The sequence below is a fragment of the Heloderma suspectum genome, chromosome 1 (genome assembly GCF_057233095.1).
Source record: "Heloderma suspectum isolate Gila_16-S chromosome 1, 16-S_ref, whole genome shotgun sequence".
NCBI lineage: Eukaryota > Metazoa > Chordata > Lepidosauria > Squamata > Helodermatidae > Heloderma > Heloderma suspectum.
In genome coordinates this window covers 346,939,905-346,962,038 of record NC_139458.1, presented here as the reverse complement: position 1 = coordinate 346,962,038, position 22,134 = coordinate 346,939,905, and the positions used below count along the sequence as shown (strand labels likewise).

Below are 22,134 nucleotides of genomic sequence, written 5' to 3'. Positions count from 1 at the left end.
ATACTGTCATCTCTGCTAGCTTTGTTGTTACTAATGCTTCCTAAGGCCCACTTGACTTCACTCTCGAGGATGTCTGGCTCAAGTTCAGTGACCGCACTATCATGGCTATCAGGGACATTCAGATCTTTCCTGTATAGTTCTTCTGTGTATTCTTGCCACCTCTTCTTAATCTCATCTGCTTCTGTTAGGTCCCTGTCTTCTTTGTCCTTTATCATGCCCGTCTTTGCACAAAACATTCCCTTGAGATCTCCGATTTTCTTGAAGAGATCTCTAGTCTTTCCCATTCTATTGTTTTCCTCGATTTCTTTGCATTGTTCATTTAAGAAGGCCTTCTTGTCTCTCCTTGCTATTCTCTGGAACTCTGCATTCAGTTGGATATATCTTCCCCTTTCTCCCTTGCTTTTCACTTCCCTTCTTTCCTCAGCTACTTGTAAAGCCTCCTCAGACAGCCACTTGGCTTTCTTGCATTTCTTTTTCTTTGGGATGGATTTCGTTGCTGCCTCCTGAACAATGTTACGGACCTCCGTCCATAGTTCTTCAGGCACTCTGTCTATCAGGTCTAATACCTGAAATCTATTCCTCACCTCCACTGTATATTCATGAGGGATATGATTTAGGTCATACCTGAATGGTTTAGTGGTTTTCCCTAAGTTCTTCAATTTAAGCCGAAATTTTGCAACAAGAAGCTCATGATCTGAGCCACAGTCAGCTCCAGGTCTTGTTTTGACTGACTGTATAGAGCTTCTCCATCTTTGGCTGCAAAGGACATAATCAATCTGATTTCGATATTGACCATCTGGTGATGTCCATGTGTAGAGTCGTCTCTTGTGCTGTTGGAAAAGAGTGTTTGCTATGATCAGCGTGTTCTCTTGGCAAAACCCGATTAGCTTTTGTCCTGCTTCATTTTGTACACCAAGGCCATGCCTGCCTGTTATCCCAGTGATTTCTTGACTTCCTACTTGAGCATTCCAATCCCCTATGATGAAGAGGACATCTTTTTTTGGTGTTAGTTCTAGAAGGTGTTGTAGGTCTTCATAGAACCGATCAACCTCAGCTTCTTCGGCCTCAGTGGTTGGGGCATAGACTTGAATTACTGTGATGTTGAATGGTTTGCCTTGGATTCATACTGAGATCATTCTATCGTTTTTAAGATTGTACCCCAGTACTGCTTTTCCCACCCTTTTGTTGACTCTCAGTGCTACTCCATTTCTTCTAAGGGATTCTTGCCCACAATAGTAGATATGATGGTCACCTGAATTAAATTCACCTATGCCTGTCCATTTTAGTTCGCTGATTCCCAAGATGTCGATGTTCAATCTTGCCATCTCATGTTTGACCACCTCCAGCTTACCCTGATTCATTGATCTTACATTCCAGGTTCCTAAACAATATTGTTCTTTACAGCATCAGATTTTCTTTTCACCACCAGACACATCCACAGCTGAGTGTCCTTTCAGCTTTGGCCCAGCCGCTTCACTCTTTCTGGCGGTACTTGGAAATACCCTCTGCTCTTCCCCAGTAGTATATTGGACACCTTCCGACCTGAGGGGCTCATCTTCCGGCATCATAAGGCCTTTTAGCCTTGTGATACGTTCCATGGGGTTTTCTTGGCAAGAATACTGGAGTGGGTTGCCATTTCCTTCTCCAGTAGACCACATTTTGTCAGAACTCCCTGCCATGACCTGTCCGTCTTGGGTGGCCCTGCACGGCATAGCTTATGGCTTCACTGAGTTACACAAGCCCCTTCGCCACAACAAGGCAGTGATCCATGAAGGGGGTTGGCTATCTACCCAGGTTTAAAAGTAGTTCTATATTTCAAAAAAAAAATTATTCCCATATTGTATGTTTTAAGTACCTTTTGGAAGGTTGGTGGAATAGAAATTCTTAGATACAGCACATGTATTGTAATGACATAGTAATAGAGAAGGATCCTTCTACAGTGCAAAAAGGTGTTAAAACAACAAAAGGGGGAGGCAGGAAGCATGGAATCCTATTTTGTAGGACTGTTCCTATCCAAAAGCTGCCTACATACATAAGCCACTGGTTGCTTATTAAAGCTAATTAAATAGCTTTAATTGAGATAATTAATTTATTATTTTATTATTTATTTAAAACATTTGTATCCCGCCCTATATCATTAGGATCTCAGGGTGAAGTGCAGATAAAATCAATTTAATTAAAGCTATCTCAAAGCCATTAATGACAAAGGTACAGGAATTTCTAATAATACAATTGCAGTGCTACATGGAAATGTTAAGTCTTCAGCATATCTCCATTTCCCCCATAGAACACTACAAGCTTCTCAGTGCCCTAGAAATGTTATATGGCAGTGCTGGGGGCAGGGAAGAGAGACAACTAGAATATGGCTGCATTCAACATGACAGGAAGATAAGTTTTATAAAATAGTACAACCAGAAGGCAAAGAAAACAAAATACATGACAGAGTTAGGTGCATCCTGATCCTACTGAAGCATAGGAAAACATTTGAATGTATAAATCTATTTATGGGGAGAGCAATCCTATGGCTCCTAGACAGTGTCTTGGGGGCCATAAGATAGTCCAGATTCCTAAAAATGACGTCTGAGAGAGCACTCCAACCTTGGACCCAGGAGTCTGAGCTCCCTGCCCCCTTCCCCTCACAGCTGGGAGAGAACCACACCAGCTACCTCTCTGAGATCGCACAGTGAAGTCAGAGAGAAGGTAGGGAAGAGAGGGGACTTGGGACACTGGTTTACGAGGAATCCTCCGGCCCCCCCAGCCTCCTTCCCTCCCTGACACCTGAGCTAGACGGGTAAAAATGCCAATCTAGCAAAAATGCAGAGCGGGAGGAGCGCAGAGGTGAAGATCCCCCCCCCCACTCTGCATAGGATTGCAGACTTTCAAGTTCAAAGGCTGACTGACAGGCATCCTGACAGGACTGCACTCTAATTAAATTTTGGTTCACCTTTCTGCTCGCAAGAGCTCTCAATGATCCAATCAGAGTTAACTGTATCTTAGTCCCACTGAAACCAAACTGGAGAGATGAATGTTGAGTCCCATCAGTATGTATAAGGAACCTTTCATAGTCCTTATTCAAAGCAAGGGAGAGTGCTAACATTATGATAACAATAAACAGCCTTGATACCAGCTCATCTACACACTTTACTTAGGTGTCAGGACAGTTTGAATGGAGTGGCATATGTGGAAGCTTAATTACCAAACTGTAATTAAAGTAGCCTGAAAAGGCTGTAGGAAAATTACTTGTGGAAATTGGGGTGGGGGCGCTTTATGACATCTACTTCTTCTGGACAGGATCCAAATGGCCCAGAGGATGACCTAAACACTTCTGCTTGCAGGTCAAGGGGTTGCTGCTTTTCCTTTCCAACTGTAGACCTTCATGCCCTGTTGAATTTTAGTCCAAAGGTATCTTGACCTTCAGGAGTAGAGTTTGAGCTAGGGGCAGTGGGGGCAAAAAAAAAACCCTGTTGCATGCAAAGTCCAGCCTTTATTTTACATACATACATACATACATACATACATATATATTTAAAGAAAAGAAATAAAAGCGAGTTGGTTTTGGTTACCTTTTGGTTACCTTTGTCATAAATCACAGATCAAGATGCACTGTTAAAACATTTTTCAGAGAAGAACATTATCAACTTTTAAAAACTTCCATTTTGAATCTTAGCAGAATGTGGGCCTTTGCTTACGAATGAAAGGGGATGGCTAAAGGGAGCCATTTGGCAAGCAGATGCGGTGCAAGCCTGCCATGCACAGGCTGCCAATACTATAGTACTGGCTGCCAAAGCTTTGCAGCCAGTACTATTCCACCATGAGGCCCAATGGAAGGAGCTGTGTCACAGACAATGCATTGTGCCAGATTGTGTGGGCGTTTTGTGAAAGTGTAAGAGACCACTAGAGACTAGAATAAGGCTAACGGCGCTATTTCAATGTCCATACTAGATTGCTGGGGTGAGAGGTTGCTGCTTTTAGTGTATGACCCTACACATGGCCACAGTTTCAGAGTTACAGCCAAAATAAAAAACGATTTTACTAAAACATGTCAAAAAAGAGACTCCTCTTACCCTTGGGTTGTATTCAATGGTGACCTTCTGTCAGCAGAACGGTGGACTGAATTTTCCCTCCCCTTCTACATACCCCAAATCTGTCAAGAGGAGCAGTTCTGGAGCAGATCTAGGGTGTGTGCAAGGGGCTGCTCTCTGACAAGCTTGCTTAAACTTGAGACAGCTGCCATGGATAGACCTACTAAAACACCTTGCTCAAGTCACTTGTGAATGCTGTCATGAAGCTGCTACTGACCTTTGCACACTTAGCTTGCACTGCATGGTATCTTTTGCCTATAAGAACCAGCCTAGAATAAAGTTAGGACAGAGTACTAGGGAAGTCCACAAGCTCAAAGAGAAAGCATCATCTAAAAATCCTAATTACAACCATGGGTACTTGGCCTGGTGCTCTTTCCACTACTGCAAAACCAGAGAGCAGATGACCCTGAGTCTCTGATTCCATTCCCAACCACCTAGGAGATAGGATCCATCTTTGTTCTCAAATAAACTGATTAAGGGTGCAATCCTATGGCTGCTAGACAGTGGCTAAACAGCCATAGGATTGGTCGGTTCTTGGAGAACCACCTTCCCACCCTGCTGCCTTGTAGGCAGTACGGGTCGTCCCCGGGCTCTGTGCTTGGATGAGCAACACAGAGTGGGGAAAAAGGGTGTTCCCAAGGGCAGGGAGTGCGGAAGTGCCGGTACAATGCTTCCTATGCAGTGTCCGGTCTTCCCATCCCACTCTCTGACGTCCTCATAGCCACAAATGCAGGGCACCTGAAGTGCAGAGGAGAGAATCGCCTCCGTGCTCCTCCCGCCCTGCATTGGATAGGTGGTCGCCCCCGAGTTTGGAGGCGGCCGCCTCTCCACATAGGATTGCTCCCTAATTTGTGTAATCTTGACCTAGTGTTATGTGGTTCTGTCTCTACTAAGCTAGAATCTAAATCAGGGTTGGGCAACATGCAACCTGCATGTGCTCCCTGGCCTTGTTCAGTTCCCGCACCACTCAATTCGCCACAATGGTGGCAGGGTTCAGCAGCAAAACAACTGACGGTTTGTGCCGAATTTCGGCAGGAAAACACTGATTGCTTTGTGGCTACTGACAAAATTGAGCAGCGACTGTGACAAAGGTGTGGCTCCCAGGGGAGGGGGTTGAAACTGGCCTCTTGAGTCCCCACCCCTGATCTAAATGAACCTGTGGCTACTGTAATTGGCCTAAGGAGGAAAGGGAAATTCAGTGTTCTAAGAGGCACCAAAACTCTTCTAGTAGTAATGTAGACCTTCTCATGATTAATATACTAATGCCAATGGCTACAATAAGGCACGATTAGTGATACTGAATTGATGCTGCTAGTTCTGGAATTTGTATCTCTCTCTGTCTCTCTCTGTCTCTCTCTCGGCACAGTGTAAAGAATCAAAATTCCTGGGCTTGGCACCATTTCCTCCTACATGCTCTTTCAATCTGATTTACTAAAGCACAATTTTTGAAAATATATGAAAGTCTACTTTATTTACACAATTATTCTGTTTCCTGAATTTTGGATTATTTCATCACAGAATATGGGTGTTGTTGTTTTTTAAAGCACTCATACACAACTTGCTTTTGGGATGCAATTTGTCTTTTGAAATTTATGAATTCAGGAAAAAGGGGGAGGCAGGCAAGAACAATACCAACTGAGCTCCTGCTCAACCTGGACTATTTTTGTTTTATAAGTGTATTACTTTTTAGTATATTTATTGCATACATTAAGTATGAATGGGACATAAATCTCCTACATAATTAAAATATGGTTTACAGTCATATCATTTATCATTTCCATACCCAGTGAGGTGTTCATATACTCATTTTACAGTATATTTTACAAATGGAAAATTAAGATGGAATGCAATTTTTCCCCAAGACCACCCAGTTATTTCATGGCTCAGCAGTGGTTTCTTTACAGGTCTTCTACTCAAAACACATCATCCAATGGACAACACTGATTCTATGTAAACAATTTGAGAAATTTCTTCTGTAACTGCTACTGTTTTTCATAAGCAACAAGAGTAGCAATAAAATTTGGGTTTTTTTGAATGGTGGAGGGATAACCAACCACAAACTGTTGTCACATTCTGAAGAAACTGAGGAGTGTAATTCTCTCTAATAGCAAATGTTTTTATTTTATTTTATTTTATTTATTTAATAGATTTCAGGCACAATCCTAACTAGATAGGTGGCTGCCTCCGACTTCAGAGGTGACCGCCTATCCAAACCAAGGCAGGAGAGGCACGGGGGGGGATCGTTCCCTCAGCGCCTCTCCTTCCTTGCTATTTTTCGCTAGACAGCTGTTTTCGTCTGTCTAGCGGTGGGGGGGGGGCTGACTGGGAGAGGAAGCTGCCATACGACACATAGGATGTGTCGAACATGCAGTTCCTCTCTCCCTGCCCCAGAACGCCCCCTGCAACACCCCTCTGCAGTCGCTGTGTTCTCCTCTTCTGAACATGGAGGATGAGGCTTCTCCGCGCTCCTCTGAGGCAGTGCAGACAAGGGGGACAGCCAGTTTTCCGGGAACTGACCTCGGAGCGCAGGCTCCGAGGTCGGTTCCCGGAAATGAGCATATCCTATGGTCCTCTAGACAGTGTCTAGTGGCCATAGGATTGCTCCTTTATATACTTAAAAATATCTCTAAAATATTTAAAAATATCTCTAGGAGGTTTAAAAGAACATTCAAAACAGTAAAATACATCACGATATGCAATAAAATACAATTAAAATACATAATACTAAAACATTTATAATAAAACATTAAAACAAATTAAAAACCACTACAAGACATAATTCAGATGATTGAATGCCTATCAGAATTTGGAAGCAAAACAGGGTCACCAAAAATAAGAGTATGGTTTCTACATACTTGGTGTATTCCCTAGATATAATTCTGTAAATTAAAAGAAAAATAATGTGTTAAAACCTGTAAAGACTGTCTGAACAAACCTGCGAGAATGCTTTCAGCAGTTGTGTCTAAAAACCGCCCACAAGCCAGGCACAATCCTAGGTGTGTCTACTCAAAAGGAAGTCCTATTGAGTTAAATGGAGCTTACTCTCAAGTAAATGTGTACAGTATTGCAGCCTAAATGTATTTATTTGATTTATTTATTAAATTTCTTAATTGCCCATCTGGCCGGTCACCCGGCCACTCTGGGCGATGTACAACAGTACAATTTAAAACAGTAAAATTATACATTAAAACGTTATTTAAAAATACCCTAACCTGTCCCAAATGCCTGCCTGAACAACCAAGTTTTCAGCGCAAGGCGGAAGCTCATTAAAGAGGGGGCATGGCAGAGTTCCCTTGGGGGGGAGTTATACAGAGTGGGGGCCACCACAGAGAAGGCCCTCTCCCTCGTCCCCACCAGTCTAGCTGTCCTCGCTGATGGGACAGAGAGAAGGCCATCCGAGGCTGATCTTGTTAAGCGGCCTGTCTGGTGTTGCTGGAGGCGCTCCTTGAGATAGGCTGGGCCAGAACTGTATAGGGTTTTAAAGGTCAAAACCAACACCTTGAATTTGGCCCAGAAAACAACTGGTAACCAGTGCAACTCCTTCAGCACTGGAGTGATGTGATCACGCCGGCGGCTGCCTTTAATCAGGCGAGCCGCCGCGTTCTGCACCAGCTGCATCTTCTGAACTATCTTCAAGGGTAACCCCATGTAGAGCGCATTACAGTAGTCTAGATAGGAGGAGACCAGGGCATGTACTACTGATGGGAGCAGATGGTCAGGAAGGTAGGGGCAGAGCTGCTGTATCAGATGGAGTTGGTGCAATGCTGTCCGGCACACAGCTGACACCTGAGCCTCCATGGACAGCTGGGAGTCCAAAATGACCCCCAGGCTGTGGACCTGGTCTTTCAAGGGTAGCCGTACCCCATTCAACACCAGGTCAGCATCCCCCAACCTCCTCTTGTCTCCCACCAAAAGTACCTCGGTCTTGTCAGGGTTCAGCTTCAGCTTATTCCTCCCTATGCAGCCACTCACCATCTCCAGACATTTGGACAGGGATTCCACAGCCAGCCCTGGTGAAGATTTAAATGAGAGGTAGAGCTGCGTGTCATCTCCTTGTGGATGACACCGCACCTCAAACTTCCTGATGATAGCCCCCAGTGGCTTCACATAGATGTTGAATAGCATCGGGGAGAGGATGGAACCCTGTGGCACCCCACACATGAGCGGACACGGGTCTGACACCTCCTCTCCCAGTGCTACCCTCTGGTACCTGCCGGAGAGGAAGGGCCAGAACTGTCAAGGGCTCCTTGGAGGGCTCTCTCAGTCTCATCTAGTAGCCAAGTCCAGACACGGGCAAAGGGATTCTTTTCAAAGCTTTATTCTTCTTTTATAACTTAACAACTCTACAGGTAGCAACTAGATCTGAGCAGCAGAGTACCTATGCCCTACGTTGGAACAGTTGGTCCCCGTTTGAAAGGGAATTACTGGCAGACCCCTGAACTTAAGGACTAGGGAGAGTCCCTCCCCTTTTCCCGTGGATCCTCTGGGCGCAGCCGTTTTTTGAGCGCCAACCGGGCACTACGCCTCCTTTCCACGCCCTCCATCTGGCGCCGCTCTCTGCGTCTGTGTCGCGCGTCCACCAAGACTGCTTCCCATGCTTGATCACTCCCTGGACTGCTTTCTAATCTAGGAATGCTGGTGGGAGGAATCTCTGTCAGCTGCGGGCCCTGGGAAAGAGGAGCGCGCTCCTCTCCCAGGAGCGACTGCTCTTCCTCAGAATCAGAACTACTCTGGGATTCTATGGGCTCAGTGTCCACCCTGACAGGAACCACCGTAATATGATGTCTCCAATGCCCATCCTCTCCAGGCGGGCCAGGAGGATACCGTGGCCAACAGTATGAAAAGCCACTGAGAGGTCGAGGAGAACAAGGAAGGCGCATTCACCCCTATCCAGAGCCCTCCTCATATCATTCACCAAAGCGACCAAGGCCATTTCTGTGCCATGCCCAGGCCTGAAGCCCAATTGAAATGGATCGAGATAATCGGCTTCTTCCAAGTGTGCCTTCAACTGCATCGCCACCACCCGCTCAATGATTTTGCCCCATAATGGCAGATTTGAGACTAGGCGAAAGTTGTTCAGAACTTGGGGATCCAAGGAGGGCTTCTTTAAGAACAGTCTTAACACTGCCTCCTTGAGGGCTGATGGCATCACTCCCTCCTCAAGGGAGGCATTCACCACCGCCCTGATGCCCTCACACATATGGAATGTTTGTGTGCCAGTCGAAGAAAAAAAAAGGAAAGGCAGAACAGAGGGAAATTGCCAGTTCTTGGCTTTTCATAGATTATTGTTCCCTGGGAAAGTATTGAAAGAATATTGCAACCCAATCTTTTGCGCATTTACTCAGAAATAAGCTCTATGAGGCTTGCCCTAAATAAGGCTTACCCTCAATAAGTATTCATAGGATTGCAGCCCTAGTGAAATGTGTTTCAGTAACTTGTCAATCAACCAACAGCTTCACCAGCTGCAATAGCAGCATTTCACCTAGCCTATTCTAACAGGCTGAGCTGCAAGTTCCTTTGCCTTCATTTTACAGAAAGCAACCACTAATTCTGTTACATTCAACTGCACTTAGCTGACCTAGCCCAGATTACCCAGCATTTGTTCAAATGAAGGGCAGTGATTCATTGGGCAACATGTGGTGTTTACACGTAAGTTGCACCACAGCTGCCCATGCCATGATGCAACTAAGGCTGCCAAGTCATGCCGGCAGAGAACTTAGAAAAGTCAACCATCAGTACTCGTACTTTTATATTCAAGACACTTGACTATATATAAGTAACTCAATTCGTTAAAAGAAAGAAAGAAGGGGAGTCTTTCCATCACTTTTCTTTTTGGAAGAGAATCAGGTTGTATTCATTAGTTTAACCTGCAAAAGTTATTTTACAATGACGAAATACAAAGTACCACAGGGTCATAATTCAAGCAACCACTACCTATAACCTTCCAACCCCTCTCTAATCTCTATGACTAGAGAAGCCCCAAGGCCCACAGGTGTTGTTCTTGAAAAATTTGTGGTAATAGCAGATGTACATGCACTTTTAAAGTACAACCCTGTGATGTAGGAATTAACAGATAGACAGCAAAAGTGGATACTGGGGGTAGTATCCAATGCTGCACTACCACTAAATGATGTCGTGCTAGAGTAAACTGTCTCTAGTGGATGTCAACAGAGCTTCCTGGAGTGATACATTTTCAAGAGAAACTGATCGTGTCAGCAAGTGCTATTCACATTTGGTTATGCATGAGAGGCATGGAGGAGCTCCAACATACTGATTATTCAAAGATCTTCATAGAGTTGGAAGGGGCCTACAAGACCATTGAGTCCAACCCCCTGCTCAACGCAGGAAGTGATGATGATGTATGCTCAGATAGTCAATAGGCTGCCATCCTCTGTCCTACTGAGAAACCAGTACTATGTTCAGCAGTCCAAAAAGAAAGCATTCATGTGGACAGATGCTGACGAAGTCAGGGAGCTGTAAAGAAACTGTAAAGTTTGCTGCTGGACTTTACTTTAAAGTGAAGCAAAAAAAGAGATATTTGGGAGAGGAAGGAAGGTTCAACCAACTGCCCCAAAGTAGTATGCAGGCTGCCTAGACTCCAGTCCACCATGGGGATGGAAGGCAGCATGACATGAGAAACGGCTGTGGAATGGGCAGTGGCAAGTAAGGAATCCCTAACCCTGGGACAGTGCTCAGTGCCCATGGAAAGTAGGCTTCATCTGGAAGCTGAAGTTCATAGGGCTTTGTTGCAGGTCCTGTCTTATGCGAGTCAGACCTCTGTAATCTGAGGCTGCTGGACTGAAAGCTGGAATCTACCAGAGAGCTGGAAAGCTAATGGTACTGGAGTGTATTGCTCTCAAATAGATACCATGGAGCAACTGAAATTGCATCATATCTGCAGGAGTGCCTGTCTTCTTATTTTTTTATTTATTTGTACAAATTTATATACTGCTGAACAGAAAAATAGCAGAATGGTGTACAACATAAAAATCACAACAATAAAAATACAGAATAAAGCTAAAACAATCACATAATCAATAAAAACAATATACATAGCTGGGTCACACTACAGGGAAAGAATAGGCAAACAGGTACATTTAGGCACGTTAAGCAGGTGCCTAAAATGCAAAACTGTCAGCACCTGCCTAATATTAATGGGGAGGTAGTTCCTTAGGGTAGGAGCTGTAACACTGAAAACTCTGTTCTTGGTAGCCATGAGATGGACCACAGGAGCATGCAGCACCGCCAAGCGTGCCTCACCACCAGTAACTGTGCACGGGTACAGAGGGTCAAATGATCCTTGAGGCCACCTGGTCCCAAGTTGTTTATGGCTTTATATGCCAATAAGAGACCTTGGACATGGCCTGGTAGCATATGAGCAGCCAGTGCTGTTCTTTCTGCAACGGTATTACATGCTGTTGAAAAGATGCTCCAGTCAACACCCACACAGCTGCATTCTGCACCAGCTGTAGCTATTGAACAAACACTAAGCGACACCCCACATGCAGTGCATTGCAGTAGTCCAATCCTGAGGTTACCAATACCTAGACTATCATGATCAAGCTATCCTAGTCCAGGAATGGCTGCATGCCTCCAAATACCAATTGTTGGGGAACAGCAGCAGGAAAATGCTATTGCCCTCATGTCCTGTTTGTGGGCTTTCCCTAGACATCTGGCTGGTCACTTTGGGAAACAGAATTCTGGACTAGATTTGGACTGATCCTGGAGGTCTCTTATGCTCTTGTGTACAAAGATGGGATAATAGAAGAGATACACACAGAGGACAGGAGTATTGACTGGGCATCTTGATTCACACACTCCTTTCAGGACTCGAACCTCATCTCAGCTATACCACTGACTGGCCCTGGAAGGAACAAACGTTATCTTGTTTAGAAGGCTACAGATAACATCTGCTCCAGCTTGTTTTAACGTCAGTGGCACAGAGAGAGAGAGAGAGAGAGCAAGCGAGCGAGCGAGCGTGCGAGAGAAGTTTCACTTTTCCCAAAATCAATTCAAGTAGTAAAGTTGCGTGCACACCATGCAGCAGCTGCTTATGTCTATCTGGCTTTGTTTTGAAAGCAGTTCTGGTAAACACATCTACCAAAACACTTAAAAGAAGCTTATCCAGCATTTTGTACAAACTGTTGTTTTCTTTGGAGCAGACTCAAAGTTTGAAGCAATATTTACACTAAAATCTCAATGGTCAGTGGAATTTTCCACAAAAAATTCTGATATTTCACAAGCCAAAACCTAGGTAGTTTCAGGCACTAGCATATCACACTTGGTAATACAGTTAATAGTGAAAAGTTTGTCCTTGGTTTCTTACAGAGTAAACAGGGAAAGCATAAGTTCCTTTTTTTGGCAAAGAACATTTTTGGCTGAACAATAAAACTAAAACACAGCTGCAAATTTTAAATTGGTGTGTTGTTTCTTGAGTGTGAAAGGGCAGCCATCAAGAATCTAGGCAGCTAGCAACCCAATAATGCTACTAAAATCAATATAAAACTATACTAATAGTACTACAGGTATTACAGAGGAACATAGGAAACTGCCTTATACTGAGTCAGGTCACTGGTCCATCTAGTCCAGTACTTTGACACTGACTGAGAGCAGCTCTCCAGGATTTCAGGCAGGATTCTTCTCAGGCCCTACCTGAAGATGCAGGTGATTAAACCTGAGACCTTCTCCATGCAAACCATTTGTACTACACCACTGAGCTACGTCTCCTCCCACTAGAAATATAAAATATACCTCTGCACAGTCAGGACCACTCCCCAAAAGGTGGTCTTTCTTTTTCTAAAAAAGAAAAATCTTTGCCACTATTCTAAAAGTCTCAAGGGAACTTTCCACAACATAGAGTGCCATCACTAAAAAAGGCCCACAGCCTGTTGTTATACTTTTTACTTATGAAGGACCCAGTGTCTGGAGCAAGGCCTCAACTGATTATCTTAATGATATAAGGGAATGGACCCTTCAGTGTCATTTTTGGATATGATACACAGAGTTTGCCATCAAAAGACCACATAGGTCTAGAGCCAGGGCCTGCAGTAGAAGCTGCCACCACCGGGGAAGAGGCGTGCCTGCTGCTGCTGGGCCTGCTGTTGCTGCTGCTGCCACCAACACCAGGCCTTCCCTGCAGACTTCTAGGGGCTATCATCAGGAGGTCTGGGGTGTGGTGTCATCAATATGCGGATGACACGCAGCTCTACCGCTCGTTCAAATCTTCACCAAGGTTGGTTGTAGAATCCCTGTCCAAATGTCTCGAGATGGTGAGTGGCTGGATGAGGAGGAATAAGCCGAAGCTGAACCATGACAAGACCGAGATACTTTTGGTGGGAGACAAGAGGAGGCTGGGGGATGTTGACCTGGTGTTGAATGGGGTACAGCTACCCTTGAAAGACCAGGTCTGCAGCCTGGGGGTCATTTTGGACTCCCAGCTGTCCATGGAGGCTCAGGTGTCAGCTGTGAGCCGGACAGTGCTGCATCAACTCCATCTGATATGGCAGCTGCGCTCCTTCCTTCCCAACCATTTGCTCCCATTGGTAGTACATGCCCTAGTCTCCTCTCGTTTAGACTACTGTAATGCGCTCTACGTGGGGTTACCCTTGAAGACGGTTCGGAAGCTGCAGCTGGTACAGAACGCAGCGGCTCGCCTGATTAAAGGCAGCTGCCGGTGAGATCACATCACTCCAGTGTTGAAGGAGTTGCACTCGTTACCAGTTGTTTTCTGGGCCAAATTCAAGGTGTTGGTTTTGACCTTTAAAACCCTATATTGTTCCAGCCCAGCCTATCTTAAGAAGTGCCTCCAGCAACACCAGACAGGCTGCTTAACAAGATCAGCCTCGGATGGCCTCCCTCTGTCCCATCAGCCAGGACAGCTACACTGATGGGGACGAGGGAGAGGGCCTTTTCTGTGGTGGCCCCAACTCTGTGGAACTCCCTCCCTAAGGAACTCCGCCATGCCCCCTCTTTAATGAGCTTCCGCCGTGCATTAAAAACGTGGTTGTTTAGGCAGGCATTTGGGGTGGGTTAGGGTATTTTAGAAAACGTTTTTATTGTAGAATTTTATTGATTTAAACTGTTTTATTATATGCAGTATATCGTCCAGAGTGGCTGGGTGACCAGCCAGATGGGCGATTAATAAATTTAATAAATAAATAAATAAATAAATAAATAAGGGAAAGAGGTGGCTTGTAAGATAAATGGGCCATATGGATATAAAGTGAACTTCTACAGAGTTAGACCCTTGGTTCACCTTGCCCGGATGGTCTCAGATATTTCAGGTAGAATACAGAAGCAAACTAGTGCAGACTCTAGAGTGCTAGTACAGCATGACCTATTGGCTTGCCCAATCAAAAGGGCAGGCTGCCATGTTCTGTAGCAGCTGCAGCCTTGAAGAGTCTTCAAGGGAAGCTTCCAAGAACACGTAACACAGTCTTCCCTTTTTTCATAGCTGGTTGAAACAACCAATTCAAAGCTCAATCTGCTTTGAAATATCTTCAGTACTTCAAAGAACAGGAAAATAAGCCACATACTGTAACATTTGGTTAGAGATAACAAATTCTCCCCCCATCGCCCGAATCTTTACCGCTGAGAACAACTGACTTTTGTTGTAACAAATTTTATTGGCAGCTGGCCTGTACTTTTTCTCAAACACAAATAACAGTGTTCTTTGAGTAGGGCAACTGTCAAGCCAAGATTGCCAAAAAAGGAGAATGATAATCCAAGAAAAGTGTTAGGCCTTTCACACAAAACCTTAGGAATAGTAAGGATTTATGCTGAGAAATCTTTCAGTTAATCTAACAGCATTTCAGACAACAAGGACAGCTTAATGACAGACAACAGAACATAGTCCTGATGTTACATACAGTAAGGATACCTGCAACCTTAAAAGCTTGCCTGAACAGCCTTAAGTGTAATTAAATACTACCTACATTTTCAGTTTCAGGAACACTCTCTTAAGAGGCAGCCAGCACTTGATTCCTACTTCACATGAAAACAAAGTGATCCAGCACTTTGCAGAAGCGTTGGGGTACAATTTGTACTAGTAACATCTCAGTTTTGCTATGGTGAAGTACCCAACTACTTTGGCATAAATATGCTTTTCCATATTCTTCTGTGTTATGCATAAATCAATGAACATAAACAAACACAAATGGAACACATTAAAATTCATTAAGCAGACTCTTAAAAAATGAAGCCCCCCTGATACGTAAAAATATTTACAATGAGTTTGTAAGAATATAGCAGATGGGGCAGTAGTTTCAAGGGATCAGCATAACAAAACCAGCAGAATAACACCTATACTTATTCTACATTAATTTATTGGCAAACCACATACAGAGTGTTATACTGAAGTGAAATTATGGAAGCACAGAGTTTACAATGGATAGGGATAGGAATTACATAAGTAGTAGGAAGGAATTACATAAGTCATAGGAACTACATAAGTAGTAGGAAGGGACAATGATATCCTAGGTTACAGTCCAATGCACCATTAAGTTCCCTGAAGCTAATTTCAGCGAGCTATAGACTGTAACAATAAGTAATTGTAATCATAATGAGGATTACTTCTGAGTAAATCATCTTGGGATTGCACCGCAAGTCTATGATGCATTGTGGACAGAATATTAGCTTCATTTGTCAAAATTAGAACCTTTCTTAAAAAATACAAACAAAAAACCTTAGCCTAAGAGAATGCAGTAACTCCACCTTTAATTTATACAAAAGTATGTACTTTTGTTTAAGTTATTTATCTATTGTTCTTCCTAAGCTCATCACAGATTGCATCAAAATAAAAAATATACAACTATAATAAAGTTGTTTTTAGTTATATGTTGTTTGTGTATATTATCTGTGTGCTTTTATGTAAATAGCTTTTAAACTTTTATTTTAAATTTTAATGTTTTAACTTCTATAAACCGCCCAGAGAGCTTCAGCTATGGGGCAGTATAGAAATGTTAATAAAAGTAATAATAATAGTAATAATTATAATTATAGTCAAAAAAACAAGCCACCATCAAAATTTATCAACTACAAAAGAAAAAAACTTAGGAAAGCCCTACTCAAATAAAAGCCCCCCATCCCCAAAAGGCTTGAGCCCCTATGGAAATCCTTAAAGGCGTATTTATTCTATCCTCCACAGGGAAGACATTCCAAAGCCTGGGGTGATTGCAGTAAAACCTCTGCTTCTACCTGTTGATAATTTTACCACACACATAATGAGGGTAAGCAGAGCAGGGCTTGATCAGAGAATCTTAACAGCTCTTACCATCCTTACTGGGAGAGACTGCTTCTAAGATATGTTACAGATATAAAGGGACAGTTGAATACATTTTCACCTCCCTGTATTCACTGGAAGTCAAGTGCTGGCATCTTACACTAGCTGCAGCTTCTGAGGCATCTTCAAGATAGCACCACACAATGCGCATTACTCCCTCTAGTACTGAGACTGCCCAGTAGCATCACCACCATTTTGTTTGACTTGATCTTCAGGTTTTTTTAGATCTTCCACTTGCCTACAGCTTTCAAACACTGGTTTAGGTTGTTCCTAGAGAGGTTTAGATTAAAATATTATCCCGTCTGACCCCTTTTATTTGAATGAATTTCAGTTGTTGCAGCCTGAAGATGTGGGCAAAGTGTTTGGAGACATTTGGCCTACCTCCTATTTCCATGACCCCAGCCTATCACAGCTAGGGATGGGAGAATTAGCGAGGTTCAAGCTTGTAGAGATTTTCCTATTTTAATCTCTGAGCTTGGTTTGTAGCATTCCCATTCCTGGACTTGAGCTTTTTTCTTTTCAAACTGAAAAAGTATGCATTCAGTGCACATTTTTTAAAGTACACACCCAAAATGCCCACTTCCCCTTGTAGAATAAAGCATGAAAGTGCAATTTTTTAAAAAAAGCAGGGTTGCTTTTTTTTTTAAATGCACACTTTTAAAAAAGTGACCACAAGTTCAGGAACTTGCAAGCATTTCTGAAAAATTTCACTCCCATTCATGTTTGTGTTTAAAATGGAGCAAATGTTAACTAAAAATGAACCCAAATGAAATTCTCATACATGCCTAATTATGGCTTATAACATCTAGCAAAAGAGGGCTGACCAGTTGGGCTGTAGGAGGTGATTCATGTCTCTTTGCAACCACTTCTAAATAAATCCTCCTTAGATCCCAATGATTGTGCTACCTAGAAGCCAGCTGTGAACCTCCCCTTTTGGGGAAGACACTGATTATCCATTTCAATCTGGCTTCCATCCTGGGTTGCCCTGATATCCGAATGTACTTTGGTTGCCTTGATAATGGAAACAGGAGAGGGAAGGGTGGACGTCATACAACTTTTTCTAATTTTATTCAGAAATTAGTTTTTGTAGATAATGAGGATGTTTGGATGATCACGTGGGTAAAAGAAGCAATTGTGGCTTCTCCCCCCACCCCATGTGTGCTGCGGCGATTTGCATAATTACCTGCGATGCAGAGCGGGTTGTTGTGTCATCCAAGCCCAGCGTGGTGCGTGGTGGTGATGGCTTCTTACCCATGCCACAAACACTACCACAAGCCATGGGTTGTGGCATGGGTAAGAAGCCATCCTTCCACACACCGCGGTGGGTTCAGATGACACAGCAACCCACGCTGCATCGTGTGTAATTATGCAAATTGCAGTTGCAGAACACATGGGAGCAGGGGTTGAAGCTATGATAGCTTTTTTTACCCCTGTGATCGTCCAAATCCAGTCAGCATCTCTTGCTCATTTGGTTAAATGTTCAGTACTGTTTAAGAGACAGCCACATAATAAAGCGATGAGACATCCTGACAACAGTACGTGCCAGAATTCCTCGTGCTGGCTCTCTCCTACAAAAAACACTATTGTTATCAGAGTGCTGGGCCAGGAGGGTGGGGGAGGGATTAGAATTCACAAAGCAAAGAAGCTATGCTCAAAGTAGTTTGTACTGTGAGCTGGGTGAATACACCGAACTGGTGTACAAAGAAGCATTTTGATTTTTCAGCCTATTTCAACATTTTTAGCCTGGATCAGATTTCTATTTAAAGATTTTAAAATTATGCAACATACCAGCATTTGAGCAATTTTGTTTTCAATAAATTATGCACACTTCTTGCGATATAGAAAGCATATTGTGCAAACGGCAATAAACAGACACCCCTGAGCACTAATGTATCATAAATGGATTTATACAAACAATTTAGTTTCAAATTAAACCTCAGAAACAGTGTTTGAGACTGCAAGCTGTTATGGTAGCTGCAATTCAGTCCAAACATCACCACATATTTTTTATAAACTGAGTGATTAAAAAATCCATATTCAAAATCTACTAAAATTGCCATCAGAGGGGAAAAAATCAAGAAAATTAACAAAGCAATCCAAAGGTTCCTGGGAGGGAGAGTCCCAGGAGCCATAGGATATGGCAGATTCCCCCTTCCCCCCACAATGCCATAGGCAGAGCTACAATCGTGGGAGGGGGGGAGAATCTGAGTGGGCATTTCCTCCCACCCTTCCCAGCTACTGTGGAAAGGTCCATGGCAGCTCCTCTTCCGAGGTCGAGGACAGAGAGAGGGGGAGGGGGTGCTAGTGGTTGGGATGCAGAGGAGAGAGGCGGAGGAGCTGCTGGATCCAAAGGCCTCTCAGGCCGTACCCCTGCCCCTGGGAGCACGACCCAGCTAGATGGGTTCAGAGGCCTGTTTAGAAAAGACAGGCTTTCTGGAGAATGTGGAGGCAACAGCCCAGGAGGGCATAGGATGTTTGGAAGCTTCCTATCTTGGAGGCTTCCATCTAATGAGTTGCAATCCCATAGGATTATGCCCTTAAAGCATGACTAGCCAGGTGCTTAGGAACAACACTACTTGACTTTAAAGGCTAAGACTGACAATGTAACTAAACATAGTCTGGATCAAGTGTACATTAAATGTAACATCACGTTCCAAGTAAGAGAATACAGACATATAATATACCTGCAGAGACATTAAAACCTGGAAAAAGCAAAACTACGTAGTTAAATAGGTTTACTTTATTAAGAACCTAGAATTTTAGAAAAACTTACTAAATATCTCTCCTCTTGCCTCATGCTTGGGGTGCGGATCATATGGTTCTGCTCCCCTCTCCAGTCTCCAAAACGACGAAAAAAGTAGTTGGATAAAAAACGGTTGATGGGATCTCTGATAATATTGATGTATACAGGTTGGTCTCCTCCAAACCTGACAAAACAGAAATAAGGAAAAATCAGAAGATTGCACAGAGAGACTTCAAAAATTTAAAAATCCATTGCCTGAAGAGATGGGTTACTTACATTAAAAAGGAAAGAAAATTAACACTGCAATTCTATTTTTGAGGCTTACTAGTTAAAGCCTTTTTTATATCCGAAGGTTACTAAAGCAAAGGTTAAATAGTAGGCATATCAATATTAAAAAGGCTCACTGTAATGACTTCAATCCTTCCTACAGAGGATTACTAGAGAATATTTTACTGAAGAAAAGGCATAGCTGTGACTCTGAGCTTAATCAAGCAAGTATGTAACTAATATTTGAGTTTTTACCAGTATAACTAGCACTGCAGGTCAAAATAGTGACCACATCTATCTATCTGTCCATCCATCCATCCATCCGTCCATCTATCTCCTGCTCCTGCTCAGGAGCTTAGGGCTCCTAGTGGTTTTGTACCCAGATTGCTGAACAGGTTCACATCTACTTATCTTCAATAACACTTCATCTAGCATTCCTAGACTATCCACCATCAAAAGTGAGTTTCAAACTGTAAATCTCTGCAAAAAAATATTAATGCTTGTGTTTTCCAAGTAAATGTTTTCCTTATCCTTCTCTGTGTTGGAAGAATAAATATATACTTCTCAATTTATGAGTTCATGTTGGAGGAGAACACTGAATTGTTAACAAAAAGAATGTTTAGCATTCTTTCTCCCAAAAAGCCTATCCTGACCACATGCAGCAGGATAAAATATAAGAAAGCCTGACCAGGTGGCAAAGCAATATTAAAAACCCAGACCTGAGACATCCTATTCAACCTGACAATAAATAAAATATCATGCTGATTTCCAAGTTCAACGTAACACTCAAATCTGTAATCCTAAGCAAAGTTATTTGTATGAAAGTTCCATCAGACTGTCAAACAATCACCGTGGCTCAAAGAGCATAACTAGCCTTCAGAAATGAACTAGCTATCAGCATTTCCACATATGCGAAGGTTCATTAGGGGCTGAGAGTGGGGAGAATACACAACAACAGCTTGATACAAATGTAAAAACAGTAGCGTTTAAACATAAACCCATTTAGTCCTATTATCCATCAGTAGGATAAATGTCTTAAATCTAATGACTCTAGCTTCACTGTGCCTGAGTCCAGAAACCTACAGTCAGGGCCAGAAATATTGGAGCAAGGATAACTGTTTTGGCAGTTAGCCTCTGTATACCACCACACTGAAGTTGAAAGGAAACACACCCAGATGGGAGCAAAGTCAGGACTTTCAGCTGTAATTCAAGGGGTTTGACAAAAGTGGGGCACTAACCATTCAGAAAGTACAGCCAATGGCATACCCCCCCCCCCATCGTTGGTGGCTCATAAGTAATGGAACGAATGGCTGACAAGCAGCTGCATGGCCAGGTGAGGCCTGTTTCCTGGGTACCCCCTGACCAACCAAGCAGATAAAAGGCCTGGAGGTGGTTCTGAGTGTTATATTTGCATTTGGTAGCTGTTCACTGGAACTCCCAACATGAGGTCCAAAGAGGTGTCCATGCGAGTGAAGGAGGCCATCATTAGGCTGAGGAAACAAAATAAACCCATTGGAGAGATAGCAAAAACAGTGGGAGTGGCCAACACAACAGTTTGGAACATCCTGAAAAAGAAGGAATTAACTGGCAAGCTCAGCAACAGCAAAAGGCCTGGAAGACCACGGAAGACAACTAAAGTGGATGACCGCAGAATTCTGCTCATGGTGAAGAGGAACCCTTTCACAACATCTAGCCAGGTCAAGAATGTTCTTGAGGAGGTAGGCATGTCATTGTCAACATCTACAGTCAAGAGACGGCTTTATGAATGTAAATACAGAAGCTTCACAACAAGGTGCAAACCACTGGTAACGCTCAAGAACAGACAGGCCAGATTAGCCTTTGCCAGCAAACACCTAAAAAAGCCTGCCTAGTTCTGGAATAAGATTCTTTGGACTGATGAAACCAAGATTAACTTGTACCAGAATGATGGGAAGAGAAAAGTATGGAGAAGGAAAGGAACAGCTCATGATCCAAAGCATACCACATCATCTGTCAAACATGGTGGAGGCAGAGTTATGGCATAGGCATGTATGGCTGCCAATGGAACCAGGTCACTGATGTTTACTGATGACCTGACTGCTGATAAAAGCAGCAGGATGAATTCTGAAATGTATAGGGCTATACTTTCTGCTCAGATTCAGCCGAATGCTGCCAAACTGATAGGATGCCACTTCATATTGCAGATGGATAATGATCCAAAACATACAACAAAAGCTACCCAAGAGTTTCTCAAGGCAAAGAAGTGGGATGTTCTTCAGTGGCCAAGTCAGTCACCTGATCTCAGCCCAATAGAGCATGCTTTTCACTTACTGAAGACAAGACTGAAGGCAGAAAGACCCACAAATAAACAGCAGCTGAAGGCAGCTGCAGTAAAGGTCTAGCAAAGCATCTCGAGGGAGGAATCTCATTTGGTCATGTCCATGGGTTCCAGACTTCAGGCAGTCATTGACTGCAAAGGATTTTCATCCAGGTATTAAAGGCGATCCTTAAGTTTGAAATGATGTTGGTTTGTTCCATTACTTATGAGCCACCAATGATGGGTGTGTGTGTATGCCACTGGCTGTCCTTCCTGAATGGTTAGTGCCCCACTTTTCTCAAACCCCTTGAATTACAGCTGAAAGTCCTTACTTGGCTCCCATCTGAGTGTGTTTCCTTTCAACTTCAATGTGGTGGTGTACAGAGGCCAACTGCCAAAACAGTTATCCTTGCTCCAATATTTCTGGCCCTGACTGTATAAAGCCTTGCCTATAAATCTACAGTTA

General features: G+C 43.3%; 1 protein-coding gene across 2 annotated transcripts in view; it reads right to left on the bottom strand.

The window, feature by feature from the left end:
* UST (uronyl 2-sulfotransferase) overlaps nt 1–22,134 on the bottom strand; it is a 186,430-nt gene that overhangs the window by 51,971 nt on the left and 112,325 nt on the right. For both annotated transcript variants that reach the window (XM_084827802.1, XM_084827801.1), the window contains exon 5: nt 19,136–19,289. In XM_084827802.1, the coding sequence (XP_084683928.1) occupies nt 19,136–19,289 (154 nt within the window). The remainder of the gene's footprint in view (nt 1–19,135; nt 19,290–22,134) is intronic.